We start from the raw sequence: 14,381 nt of genomic DNA, 5'->3' as shown, positions 1-14,381 counted from the left end.
ACCAGGCAGCAGTGGCAGTAGCACAACCACACACACACACACACACACACACACACACAGATTTTACCAAGCTGTTGATTACATGTTTCTGATCTCAGTTCTGTGTGGAAGCAGTCACTCGCACAGACACACACGCCGCGATTGCTCACACACAGACACACACGTGTTGTTTGTTGCCATTGTGTGTGCTAATGGCTAGCAATGTTGTGCGCACGGATGAAGCCACAAGTAAGCGGATCCGCTGATCTCTATTGATTGGTTTAGGGGAAGTCAAAGTCCCTCCCCCTGTAAATAGTTCAGACAGGGAACAATGTCAGACTCAAGCTTCAGCTGAGTCTGAAATCAGGCAAGTCACATTCTGTTTTGCGTCAGTGTGAAGCTAGATTCCACCTTGTGTGAACAAAGTAGTTATTGTATTCTCCATTGCCGTGTCTAGTGCAGTAGTTCTCACAGTGGGGTCCGGGGACTCCTTGAGAGTTCCAGGGGGTCCCCAGCTAAATTATAGTTTAGAGACCAAATGGACCCTTATGGGTCTGTAACAAACTGGGGGTCCTTGAAATTAAAATCTCTGGCATGTCTTTTCAAATGGCGGTCCTGCGGGCTAATAAGTGTCAATTTGGGGGTCCTTGACATGAAAGTCATTAGGTCGAACACCAATTGGATCGACCACCAAACTTTAACCCAAACCCTAATCCTAACCTCAGTAAAACTATGCCTAACCCTAAACATAACCTCAGTAACCATGACGCGGGTGATTATCTAACCTGCCGACGCTCGCGGGTGATTATCTAACCTGCCGACGCTGTTCGACCCAACGGGAGTTCGACCTATGGGAAAGTCCCCGAAATGAAAAGGTTTGAGAACCACTGGTCCAGTGCCTCCTACCGATGACGTCCTTGTCATGTTGGGGGATGAGCTCCTTCCAGTTGACCTGAGCCGGGGAGGCGAAGTCTATGTTGATGAGGCGGTAGCGCGGCGCGTCTAGGTTGGTCTTGAAGGTGAACAGCGTGCCCTCGTTGGTCACATACTCGTACTCTGCGTCAAAGTTGTCGATCAGCTTCACCCACGGCAAGAGCCCTGGGGATGACATGAGAAATTACACACATCATCAAAGAAACAAACAAAAACTAGACTTGATTATTTCACTTCAATGGTAAGCGTGGAGAACAACTACATTGACGTCTTGGAGAACAAAGCTAATCATAAGAACAAGTGACACCATTTGAAAGGGGTTTAGGAGGACTGGGTCATGGTGAGGCAAAATAAGAGCCTGATGCATGATTTTTGGATCCTAGCGGCTGATCCACATTTTGGAGACGGAGACAAAAGGAACCAAGTACACTCAGAGTACAGAGTTAACACTGATGGTTTTATAGTGTAGATTGGGGTCCAAGATGGCCTAATGCATATGCATGTAGATGATCCCAATATTTGCACTTGTTTGGTTGTTAAGCCAACGCAAATCCTGCTTTCTCTTGGTCCCTGGAACAAAATATTTTCCGATAAGGGTCCGTGGTCAAATACATATAATTCTAGAGGGTCCTTGACATGAAAGAGTTTGAGAACCACTGACAGAGAACATAGGTTTTTCAGAAAACTATTTGGATCCAGACTTTTTTTTTTTTTTTCAGGTCTAAACGGGTTAAATAAGAAATAAAATAAATATCTAATTGGGGATCCTTGAAGGTGTCTGGCCTAGCATACCTGTGATGCCCTGTGGGGTGGAGTGGAGGTCACAGTACCACAGTCTGTTGACAGGGTCACAGCCCTCCCTGATGGACAGCAGCACGTAGCGCCCATCATCAGAGACCTGCAACCAAACAATGCAATCGCCTTGTGAGCTTGTAGACCGGCTTCTTTCGACCCCAGAATAGGGACACACAAGAACAGAGACGCTAGGGTTAACCAATTAAGCCCGATATACTTTGTTGTATGACAAATGCCCCAAAAAAATCAACTAGGTCACAGCATGGCACATTGCGATGCGTTCAGAGCTTGTAGATCAACAATTTTTGTTGTGATTTTTTGAAAATGTATGGATATCCTCAAATAAAATAATAATTTTGTCGAATAATAGTCACAGGAATTGATCGACTAGTTGATTAACCAATTTAATTGACAAATATGTTGTGAGCTTATGGATCGTCCATTTCCGGTCCGCGATGCCATCGTACCTCAGCTCCACTCATCCACTTGGAGTGTTCGGGGAACTCTGCACACAGGCAGTCTTGTGACTGGGGAGTGCCCAGGACGTGGAAGTACAGCTTCTGGTGCAGGTTTGTGGAAGTCTCAGTGCCTGAGAAAGAAGACAAGTGACAGAGACATGTTTCATTGCTGCCCCCTTGTGGCAATCTAAAGCATCAGAAAGGGTGTTGGGGATGGGGAGCTACAATGAGGATGAATTGCAGAAACAATCAATACATCAAAGGATGATAAAAAGAAGGATGAGATGACTGACACATCAGGTACCAGGATTGGTTTTCACAGCGGTGGGCGGTAGGTTTGTTAGCGCTGGTTTTCTCCGCCATTCAAACCCATTCATTGAATTTAGATTTTTCAGAGATCTCCGATAGCTTGGCCACGCAAGTCAAAAGAAGACATGATCGTTGGATGTTACAAACATCGTGTACGGAAATCGCGGGAAATGTGTTAATTGTGTCGGGTGGAAACCTCATATGTGCAAAACTGTCTGTGGCAGACCTACAAGCTCAAAAAGCGTCTTGTGGATCTGGTACTTTTGATGCTTTGTGCGACACTGTAGGTAGTATAGGAGGAGGAGCAGCCCTACTCACCGTCACTCTTGCCGTCCTGGACGGGGTAGGAGTTGTAGAAGAGGCCCTTGCCGTCGTGGGTCCAGGACATGCAGCTGAACTTTACGCGCTCCAGGTGGTCCTCCAGGGGCACCGCCCCCTCCACCCGCAGGAAGCGGATCTCCACCCAGTCCGAGCCGCTGGCACTCGTACCGTACGCCAGGTACTCCCCGTCCTCAGAGAACGCATAGCCTTTGTACGATTAAGAAGAGCAGCTTCAGTGTCTCGTTTTGGTGTTCATTTCATTATTTCGATCCAAAAAGAAGAAATGTGTGTTATATGCGTATATGCATCATGGTTTGTCCTTTTTAAATGTCTGTGCGAATCCGGTCACTATTGCTAGCAGGAAAACGATTGAGTACATGTGTACATTAATGACCACATAGGGACAATCTGTGTTCTGAAAGACAGAACAGCCCATACAAGGAGATATGCATGTGTGTCGTGTTTGATATCATGCCAACTTCACACAGGTGCGAGTTTTTAAAGTGGATATTTTATGGAGTTGTTTTTTAATATTGTATTTTTGAAGGTCATTACTTATTATTACAATGTGTTATAAACGTTTTTAACTTGCTACAAGCCTTTTTCAGCTGCATTGTTCTTATATTTAAATATATCCTTACCCTCACAGCAGTAATAGCTTTACCCAAACACACCACGGTAAAGTTTTTCCCACAATGTGACTGACTGTAGCAAAGCTTCACTGTGCCTTCATTGAAAAGTGAGAAAATCTTCACCCGTGGACGAAAACTAAGAAAAAGTGACATCTCACAAAACAGACCCTTTAAAACGGTTTGTGTTTTCTATCTTAGTGGGTCTTGTGGTTACCTCGCAGGGCGACGGTCCCATCCTCAGAAAAGGTATTTGGGTCCAGGAAGACGGTGGGCTGTGCGTCCAGACTCTCCTGCACGTACATCACACTCTGGTTCTGGAGCCCTGTGTTGTAGAAGTGGAAGTACCTGAAAACACAGGACAACAGCTAGAGTCCACTGGGTCTGTCAACCTGGGCTGGGCCGCAGAAAACAACGTTGATCTGTGGCTGTTTAACACCGTCACTGGCTGGACTTAAACACTCAGGTTGCATCTTGTGACTCAGCCAGTCAGTGGGTATAGAATTCCCTGTGCAAGGCTAAACATGAAAGAGTTTGTACAAAACGCAAACTACCTCAGTTCTTCTGAACGTCTATTTAAAGAGAACACCAAATATTCGACAGTCCACAGGTCTCACCTGCTCCCCCTCTTGAAGGGACAGCTGTACTTAGGGTAATCATACAGCTCCGTCATGCGCTCCTTGAACAGGTCCCGTACCTCACAGCGCTCCAGATATGGCAGCGTCAGCTGGTTCTGAGAATTCACAAAAGCCTGGAGAGTGGAGAGAGAACCCTCAATGTGAGATAGATGTGATCCTTTACACATAATAAACTAAACGTTAACTCTTTGTGTTTTTTCATGAATTAATGCCCTAATTGATCATACTAAAGCGTCAAAAAGTATCAAAAGTGGCAGATCTGCAAGCTCAAAACGCTGCACAAAGAGACACATTTGAGCTTGTAGAGATGATACTTTTGAGCGATGCAAACCACCCTACGTTAGTGTGTAGGTCCCTATGTCCCCTATGTCAGTGGTTCCCAACCAGTGGGTCAGGACCCCCATGGTGGGTCCCCAGATTATTTTTGGGGGGTCCCTAGATGATTATAGCTTAATGTGAAACACTGTTTTCTCACTCAAAAGTAAACAAACCAACATAACGTTTAAGTGTATGGAGGGTATGAACACATTTCTAAAGTGTCAATTTAAGCTTTTTAATACCTCTAAAATGACAAGTTAAACATTGGCCAAATTCTCAAATATTAGAGGCAGAAATTGTGAAAATAGCAGATCTACATGCTCACAGCATTGTGAGCACGTAGATCTATTGATCAGTAGTTATTTACCTGTGTCTTCTCACTGTCAGGATCCTCCAGCCAGCTGTAGGGATCAGGGATCTTAGTGCCGTGATAATCGTCCACCTGGGACAAAACACACTCGTTTTAAGTTGTGTGTGTGTGTGTGTGTGTGTGTGTGTGTGTGTGTGTGTGTGTGTGTGTGTATGGGGCATTGTGTGGAACACAATGAAGAGAGGGCCGGGCAAACTCAACAACACAAAGGCAACATAATCGGAAGAGAGATTGAATTGTATTTCTTATACTATTTAAATTGTATTGAGAGAAAAAAATGCTGCCATTTGTTAAAAAAGCTTTATACCCTGTATATATAAAAGGATACAATGCAACATACTGTATGTATGTAGCTCTGTTTACACAATGCTGTACCCCCTTCCAACTGTATATATGTTCCCCATTGTCAACAGTTTTTATTATATTTTGACACTTGCTTTGGCGATGTAAACATATGTTTTCTCATGCCAATAAAGCTCCTCTGAATTGAAAATTTAATTGGTTCTCAAAGTGGGGTCTGGGGACCCCCAGGGGTCCTTGAGGGAGTTCCAGGGGGTCCCCCGCAGATAGTTAGGAACCAAATGGACCTTTATAGGAATTTAACTCCAAGAGTGTACAAATGGAACCAAATGGACCCGTTCCATTTGTACACTCTCAGAGTTAAATTAACAATGATTTTACAAAATAAATTGTGGTCTCCCGAGATAGAAATGAGATTAAATAGGGGTCCGTAGCTTAATGCATGTCAAACTGGGGGTCCTTAAACTGGTTGAAAATCACAGCTAGAGCCGAAAAAATGGGGGTCCCTGACATGTCTTTTCAAGTGGGGGTCCGCGGGCTAATAAGGGGGCCCTTGACATGAAAAGGTTTGAGAACCAGAACCACTGACTGTACTTGTCAACCAGGGCAGTGTCTGCATTGACCGTTGACAGACGGTTGGTCAGTTAGCTAGCAGGCTAACAAAGCAGGCAGCCCGTTCAGTTCAATGAATGAGAAAGCATGATGATTAAGCATCCCGGCTCGCTAGCATTTCCCCAGGCTAACGCTTTTTCAGCCAACAATACTCACCACTGCCTCGTCGCGGTAAGCCTGGGGATACTGGAAAGACATGTCGGAGGTCAGACGTCGTGCTTTTCGCGGTAGAAAAGGGTGTTTGAGGGATGCAAACAGTGGTTTTACTTTTGAAATGACTCTGTGGATCCTACAAAACATCAACTTCAGATTTACACAACAGAAAAGATGCTCTCTGGTTGCAACAGTCGACGAGCGCTCTCTCAAGAGAGCGGCGCTGACTTCTTTCTGGTCTCTTGGATTTGGAACGGCGCCCTCTGTTGCTAGAAAACTGTAACGTTTTAGTTTACCTTGTACCAGTGATTTGTGCTGTCATGAAACTGTACTTTTTTCTAATGCAAACTTCTAATAAATTCTTCAATCAATCAATCAATCAATCAATCAATCAATCAATCAATCAATGGTCCTCTGCTCCAGTGGTTTTCATTTTTTTTCAGGCCAAGAAAGACCCCCAAAATAAACATATTTTAAACCCTCACGTGCACTAAAAGTTGAGGCATTACATTTTGTATGACATGGTTCTATTGTGAAAATATATTGCGTTGCGAGGCGTTGTAAACATGTTGTAGATCTGCCATTTTCACAATTTCTGTCTCTAATATTTGACAATTTGGCCAATGTTTAATTTGTCATTTCAGAGGTATTAAAACGTCCTTAAATTGTCACTTAAGAAATGTGATATAGACTTAAACTTTTTGTTGGTTTTGTTTCACATTAACCCCCCAAAATAATTATTGGGGACCCCCCTGGGGTCCCGACCCATAGATTGAGAACCACTGCTCTATACTCTAGAACAACTTGCCTGCTGAGACCTCCTCCTACAGCTGTGTTATCTTTAAAAAAGTGCAGCTTAATTGTACGTCTTTAAACTAAATAATGTTCAATCTATTGTTATTTTCTAGCCTTCTGATTGACTGAATACTTTATTAGCAGTTCTCATAGGAAAATACATGACAGTACAGATCAGATACAATGTCTACTGTCTCCTACAGGGTCAGGGGTATAGGCAACCTTAGGCACGGGTGCCAACATTGGCACAGGGGAGGGTGATCACTGGCACACTGGCATATGTGAGAGAGAGAGAATAAAAAAAAAAAAATCAAAAACCCTTTTATTGAGTCTAATGATCGTTAACAATGTCCTGACAATCAAAATATGTCAGAATGTTTGATAGAGTGTCATTAAAATATATGTTGGCACACGGACTATCTAGAAAATAAATGCATGGCACTTCATTTCAAAAAGGTTGCTGACCCCTGGTCTACTAATAGGATTTACTCCCAAAAAAGCACTATAGTTTGTTTACAATGGAGCCCTTTATACTCAATTCATTGGTGCAAATTACTCTTTTAATATATATATATATATATATATATATATATATATATATATATATATATATATATATATATATATATATATAAACACATTACACACATACAGCTCAGGTTCTAAACTATGATGTTTGCATTTTCACATAATTGGTTCATATATATGCAGCATTCAGCGGAGCTATGAGTTTGCATAGAGTTGCATATAGTTAGTTACTTACAGTATTCAACAGTGGTTGAATCAAATTGTCTGTTTCAGGGCAATAAACAAACCATAGTGTAAATGAATCATGACCGTGGCAAACAGTTGATTTCATAACTCTTTGAGCTTTATGCCCAACAGGTTTAGTGGTTTCTCCCAGATTCTAGAGAACAGGTGTGCTTTCTCATTAATGTGGTACCGCTGGTGTGCTTTCTCATTAATGTGGTACCGCTGGTGTACTTTCTCATGAATTTGGCACCGCTGGTATGCTTTCTCATTAATTTGGTACCGCTGGTGTGCTTTCTCGTTAATGTGGTTCCGCTGGTGTACTTTCTGATTAATGTGGTACCGCTGGTGCCTGTTGAGATTGGCACATTTTCTGGGGCAACCTACCAAGATCACACACGTCACACGTGTCCTCTTCTTCTTTTTAGTTTTTTACTCTCAAAAAAGTGCCTGCAATGTAATGCATTTGAAACTATATTGCAGTGCACATCATGGGGTGATCACTGTTTGCCTCCTGTGAATTGTTTTCTTTTTTTTTTCTTTTCTTTTTCGTTGCTGAGTGAGGTCAGCAGACAAAGTGACGTGAGTGAGATGAAAAAAAACCTGGGTGAAATCTGCCAATCTCAATAAGGCACTAACGGGTATCTAAATTTCTCGAGAATGGCAGCATCGGATATCAGAGATTTAAGATTTGCACAGCTGAATAGACAGAGATTCATCTCCAACCCACATTATTGCTTTCCTAACATTAGAAGGAAATGAACTATTTCTCTATGCACCTTCACAGAATCTGGGATACTTCCTTCTTAGTAAACATACAAGGGGATTGGGGACAAAGTAGTCGGTACCCAGGCTTTTATTTCCATTCGCATTCGACCAATTGTTGCCCAATAACCTTGCTAATTTCTTTGAATATTACCTTCCAGAACAAGTGAATTTGTATGCACTCCCATAGACCAGGGGTTTTCAAAGTGTGTGACGGGGCACCCTGGGGTGCCCCGATGGCAGTCCAGGGGTGCCACAAGATAATGTGATAATATTTGGAATTCATTTGGACACTTAAAAATATTTAGTATCATTTTAAACTTGAAGTACAAAGTTATTTTCAGTCAGTTCTAACGAAAATGGCTATTATCTCGACATTTTCCTTGCAACATAATCGCTAAAATATGCTATAAATATAAGGTGCTGGGAGTGAGAATTATGAATATAATGTAGGGGTGCCTCGGATGAAAAAGAATATTTATAGGGATGCCCCGAGACAAAAAGGTTTGGGAACCCCTGCCATAGACAATGAAATCTAGTTCCAGCTGTTGTTTTACACCGTACGCCTGCTTTATATTTACTGTACGTAACGGTATACACATTATGTATAATATTATATTGCATCTCCCTCTATCTATATCTATTACATATTGATATTCTGTAAGGTAAAAAAAACTGCAAAATTATTTCCCATTTGTTGTCTATTGTTTCTTGATTTGTTTTGGGTCTTTTATGCCTTCATTGATAGGACAGTAGACTGACAGGAAATGGGAGAAGAGCATGGGAAGTGACATACAGCAAAGGTCATCAGGATCGAGATTCGAACCCACAACATGCTGTCAGGCAGCAGAGCCTATATATGCGCCTGGACCGCTAGGCCAGCGGGCGCCCTGTCTATTGTTACATTAAGCGTTGAAGAACTCCAGAGTGTTCTCAAATGAGAAAGTCTTACTTTTAATTGTACGGTCATAAACAACAAATTAATGAATCAAAACATATGACATACAGTAACTCCAAAACCCTGATCCGGCACAGTAAAAAGAACAGTTGTGATTAATGAGCTTCCAGCACAGGTTAAAGGTTATCAGAGCGATCAGGATGTCTCTATCAGCGACCCCATCAATCCTTCACTCTTCATTCTTTCCCCAGTCACCCCCCACCCTCCACAAACCCCCTTCCTTCCTCTCTCCCGCTTCATCAATCAACCCTGATTTGACTATCTCTATACCATTGTATGTATGAGTCTACATGGGGCACACTGATTGGTAGTAGCACACTTTTTAAACTACCTTAACTTATGTCCGGGTGGACAAGGTGACGACTATCTTCCCCTGCATGTGTGAACTATTCCTGTAAGTGATTAACTTCAGGTAGGCTATAGCACTACTGAAACACTCCCCTTCCCTCGATGACCACACATGACGCTAGATAGCATTTTTAGGCTTTAGAAAAGTTTTTGTACTGATTAGGTGTGTGGTGACCGTGGTCTACCTATGTTATTGTTTCTCTAGATTTATATTCCTATGCATTTGTTGTATTGTTGTTGATGTACTGACATATTATCTTGCTTGTTATATTGATGACCTGCTTATTGTAAGTCACTTTGTAAATAAATTGTAAATTGTATCTTATTTCCACTCCAAAGCATTTGTGTATGTGTGTGTGTGTGTGTGTGTGTGTGTGTGTGTGTGTGCGTGCGTGCGTGCGTGCGTGCGTGCGTGCGTGCGTGCGTGCGTGCGTGCGTGCGTGTGAGACATGTGTGTGTGCTCGCCTCGGTACACCTGAGTGGCTGCATGTGCGTGCAAATGGAGAATTTAGTGGGTGTGCTGCAGCGGCCGCTTCACACAAAGTGGTAAATACAGAATGCTAAAAATGACAACTATCTGATTCCAGCCACAGTTGCCATTGGTGAGTTGAGTAAACATGGTCCTCTCGTATCTGCTGCCGCGCCAGAATGTGACTGTGCTTCATTCTGCAGTGATGTCAGCATGGGGCTCTAAGACAGATTTAATTACATGCCGCTTGCGTTGGGCCTTTCTTAGAAAGGAAAATAAAAAGAAATACGGGCATTGTTTGGATGCCGCCGCTGATCGGCCAGACACGGCCACTCTCTGACATCTCGAAGACGTTTGAAAGATTAACTGTGTAACCTGACATCCTCCCTGAGACGTGTCAGAGCTGTCACGTTGTTGTGCCAGACGGCCAAGAGAAGATTGTTCATGCTGTTCCCTCGTGGGTGAATGCGCAGTGAAAGTGGGGGAAGAGAAAGAGAGAGAGAGAGAGAGAGGTGGTTTTACAGGTGAAGGGATCAATTCGCCTTAAGGTGTTGTGTAGTCATAGACATAATACGTATTTTCAGGCACGTGCACACATAGACACCATGGGGGCTTGAGAGCCCCTGCCCTTTTATACAAAAGTACCAATGATTTGCAAATGCCCTCTTTCCATACCATAACTGAAGGCGGCTTTCAAGAGAATTGCCTTGTCCAAACTCTCCTGAACCTGAATGCAGCATCTTATGTTGAAAGAATTGCTCTCTCTGTAGAAATCCATGCCATACGCCGCATCTCCAATATTGACTTGATTATGCTTAGACAGTTCAGTGTGATATCACGCACCGAAAATAGCCAACCTCCAAGCTCTGCGACGCGTTGGAGGTCTGCTATTTTCATTATTTCTACCAAAAGGCCCTTTTAGAAATTTCAGCCCCTGCCTCTCTATCATTCTCTGCACGTCCCTGCGTATTCTTTTTTTCCTTTTTTGTTCAAGGTTTCTTTATTATTTTTACAACTTGTATATATAAATTCACAAAAACTTACAAAATATGATGTATTTCACCCCCCCCCCCCCCCCCCCCCCCCCCACCTTGTGAGCCTGTAGATCTGCCATTTTAGCTGAAGAGATTCGGAAAACAGTATTAGTTAAAGCCTCACTATGTAACCTTTTTCATGACTAAAATGTAATTTTGTTCAATCTGTATGATAGAGTATGTTAATACAATTTAACTTATACAATTGGTGTGGTTGTATTTGGTCCCTCTGCTCCTCTATTGAGGCATTTAGATTGTGTCAAAGGTCATTGTCTCACTGACACAAATTCTTACGTGATGGTCAAGATTCAATTTATCCCCTGAGCAAGCAGGGGATAAATTACCTGAATAGTAAAAATCTCAGCACTTAGTTAAGCAGGAAACCGGGGTCAAGTTCGGGGTGGAAGAGGGAAGTTACATATAGTGCGGCATGCTGAAGGTTCTTTTAACTCTTGACAGCTTGTGTAACATATTTTACTGCCGTCAGAGTTAGATCAGCAATCTGGACCAGTGGTTCTCAAAGTGGATTCCAGGGACTCTGTGGGTTCCTTTAGGGGAGTCTAAATTGACCCATACAAGTCTGTAACTCTGACAGTGTACAAATGGAACCAAATGAACCCATTTGTACACTGTCAGAGTTAAGGGGAAACTCTAGTCTGGACCATGTGCTTTTGCTGCCCGTTTCACATTGCTGTTTCTCTTGATACAAACGAGCGACCACCGCCCACCGCTGAGTCTATCCTGATTGGTTGCAGCTTGGCAGAGGTCATTAAGGTCAGAGGTGTTTCTGTCGATTGCTTGGGGTCGGCGGGTCTTGTTGTCCTCTCACATGCGTGGGTTGCTCTCGATTCTGAGCTGAGGAATAATATTGTCCTCCTCCCAGGCTAAGAGAATGTCTTCCTGTTTGCTCATGTCAGCCTCCTCGGATATGGGTCATGGAACGGTTGTTGCTCCTGACACCTCGGTTTTCCCTAACGGAACGACACAAGAGTACGTGAGGAATGAGGAGAGAAGGGAGGTGGGGAAGGGGGGTTGGCAGATGGATAAACGGACAGAATTTTAGAGAAAGGGTTCGTGAGTAAGTCGGTGTCAATGCAGTGGACAAGGAGGGACAAGGGGAGGGCTGGTTAAGAGCATAGTAAACACAATGTGAATCGGTGGTCATGGTTTCCTAATTTTCTCCTCCATTGTCCAGAAGCCTCATGGCCAGCCATGAGGTGTCCCCGGGCCAGGAAGCACCTGTCCCCGTGGCGGGCGGACAAAGAGGGATGGCCACCTGCTGTCTTTCACCCCGCAAGGTCACTACCAGGTCAGCCACTCATTCATAAATCTCTGCGGTTTCAAACTTGGCCGAACGCTATTAATCATTACCTTCTGTGAGAGGTGTTTATTCTCTCTTCCTCTGTGGATATTATACTCCTTTTCCTCCTTGGAGTGAACCAACGCTGCGCACACGGAATGAGCCTGCTGGTCATGCCCCGCGGTTTACTGTGACTTGTCGACGTGCGATAAGAGCCAGTCAGATCATAAAATAATGGAGGCAGGTGCACAGGGTTTTCAAAGCCTGCGATCGCGAGATTAGATACACCCACATCACATATTCCGGCATGAGACCGCTTAACATTTACACTTTGTTGTTGTAGCACTCTTGTCAGCTCAGTATCATGATTCATGATCACAAGCCTTTTCTTTTCTTTTCTTTTTTTAGCAGTGCTAACCGCTCCTACATCTGGCGTTGCCTGTATGTACTATGGCCAATGGGCCAAGCTTCGCGGCTTGCTTTAATGAAATGAACTCACCGCTCACTTCACACTGGGTGTGATTTATTTGATAGGCCCCTTCCAAAATCGACATCTGTGTCCTATACCGTTAAGCCAAGGGGGATCTCAAGGCGACATACAGTAACAATACACTGGCAATGCTTCTAAATGCAGAGATAACACAGGAGGGCCCAGTCTTCCGTCTGTTTCTCTCGTTCGGCTGTCATTAGGCCCGGGGCAGAATAACAGGCCGTCCCCGTGTCCTGTCCCCTGTGTGATTTGGTGGCGTGCATGGTCAACGCTACGTGTCCCCTCAGATGTCCCTCTCTCAGACAGCAGCAGGATGTTATTGAGGATCCGGCCAAGGAAATTACAGTGCACAAGGAAGAGAGGGGAATGATTGGTGCACAAATTACAGGAAGTGTGTGAGGTGTGTGTTTGTCATCGGGCTTGCCAAGGTGAAGTAGGTTTCTTTGGAATTGCACGGGCCGATCTCATTGGCGCCCAGGTAGAAGGAGAAGAGCAGGGACGTGCTGGGCCCCTGATTCAGCCCGGGAAAAAGAGTTGGAGAGGCCCTCATTGCGCGCTATAGAGAGAGATATCTCTCTATAGCGCTGCTGCTACTCAGAGATTTGTGACAAAGTGACAAGCCAGTGTACATGAGTTATATTTCGTCGTTGTCGGGTGGAAACCTTGTATGTCCAAAACCGCTTGTTTTGTATTTATCATTTTAAAAATAATTTAAGCTAGTGAAAACAGCCGATCTACAAGCACACAACGCCTCGCGGTGCGAGGCGTTGTGTGCTTGTAGATCTGCTGTTGAAACTTGTGTGCTTGTAGATCTGCTGTTGAAACTTGGAGATACGAGGTTTCTGCCCGACAGTGACGATTTACTTTGTTGGCCGCCCAGCCCCCAAAATGGAACGAAGGCAGACATTTTATTATGTATTTTTTTCCTAATGGCTGGCCTGGCCCGGCCGTTCGGGAGTTGTCCCACTTTTCCCAATGGCCAGCACGTCCCTGGAGAAGAGTAGAGAGCAGAGGCTAATGTGGTTCAAACAATAACCAAAAAGAGGAGTCCTTTTTAGTTGAGCTGTGCAAACACGTTGAATGTTGTCTTGCGGTGACCTCACCTTTCTTGTTTTGGGATGACAGCACCACACCACGTCTAATAAGGTACTGTCAGTATCCTTTCAGACGTACAGTTACCAGAAACAACATATAATAAGAGTGACACTAAGACCAAGTCAATCACCCCAGGGGGGAAAAGGGAAGTTTGACATTGTTTCCGCTGACAGCACTGTAAAGGGTAAGAGGAGCACTCAGGTTACCCGCAGCGCAGTTGTTGAGAGAGTCGCAGAGAATAGGACAGTTTTACAACAACACAAAGCTTTGGCTGAAAGAGGTTTTGGAGAGCTCGCCGCTGGTGTGCGCACCCACGCATGTCGTTTGTTGAACATTATGAGCTCAGACTCCGTTTGCATGGGTATCATGCACTACAGTGAATGGGCGAGATGATGTCAGAGACTTGCCCCGGTTGGAACTTTTATCTTTGATCTGGTGCATGAAGAGAAAGGCTCCGCGCACCACCACCGCGGCCTCCAATGTGTTTACGTCCTTGTCAAACTTGTCAGTGCGCTCTCTCTCTCTCTCTCTCCTTCCAGCACGCTGCCCCCTTTTGCGTCAG

At 44.1% G+C, this 14,381-nt stretch overlaps 1 protein-coding gene across 2 annotated transcripts in view; it reads right to left on the bottom strand.

Moving 5' to 3' along the window:
- prep (prolyl endopeptidase) overlaps positions 1 to 14,381 on the bottom strand; it is a 72,306-nt gene that overhangs the window by 10,838 nt on the left and 47,087 nt on the right. The window contains exons 1-8 of one of the 2 annotated variants that reach the window (XM_080745226.1): positions 5,819 to 5,941; positions 4,748 to 4,822; positions 4,042 to 4,175; positions 3,642 to 3,772; positions 2,793 to 3,002; positions 2,175 to 2,296; positions 1,705 to 1,810; positions 886 to 1,077 (exon numbers count right to left, since the gene is read on the bottom strand). In XM_080745226.1, coding sequence (XP_080601352.1) covers positions 886 to 1,077; positions 1,705 to 1,810; positions 2,175 to 2,296; positions 2,793 to 3,002; positions 3,642 to 3,772; positions 4,042 to 4,175; positions 4,748 to 4,822; positions 5,819 to 5,860 — 1,012 coding nt within the window. In that variant the 5' untranslated portion in view covers positions 5,861 to 5,941. Of the gene's footprint in view, positions 1 to 885; positions 1,078 to 1,704; positions 1,811 to 2,174; positions 2,297 to 2,792; positions 3,003 to 3,641; positions 3,773 to 4,041; positions 4,176 to 4,747; positions 4,823 to 5,818; positions 5,942 to 14,381 lie in introns of those variants that run through there. The other variant, XM_080745225.1, reaches the window with a different exon arrangement.

This window comes from Nannobrachium achirus (genome assembly GCF_963921795.1).
Source record: "Nannobrachium achirus genome assembly, chromosome: 16".
In the NCBI taxonomy this organism is placed as follows: domain Eukaryota; kingdom Metazoa; phylum Chordata; class Actinopteri; order Myctophiformes; family Myctophidae; genus Nannobrachium; species Nannobrachium achirus.
The sequence above is the reverse complement of the archived record's forward strand: the minus strand, read 5'-3'. Positions and strand labels throughout refer to the sequence as shown.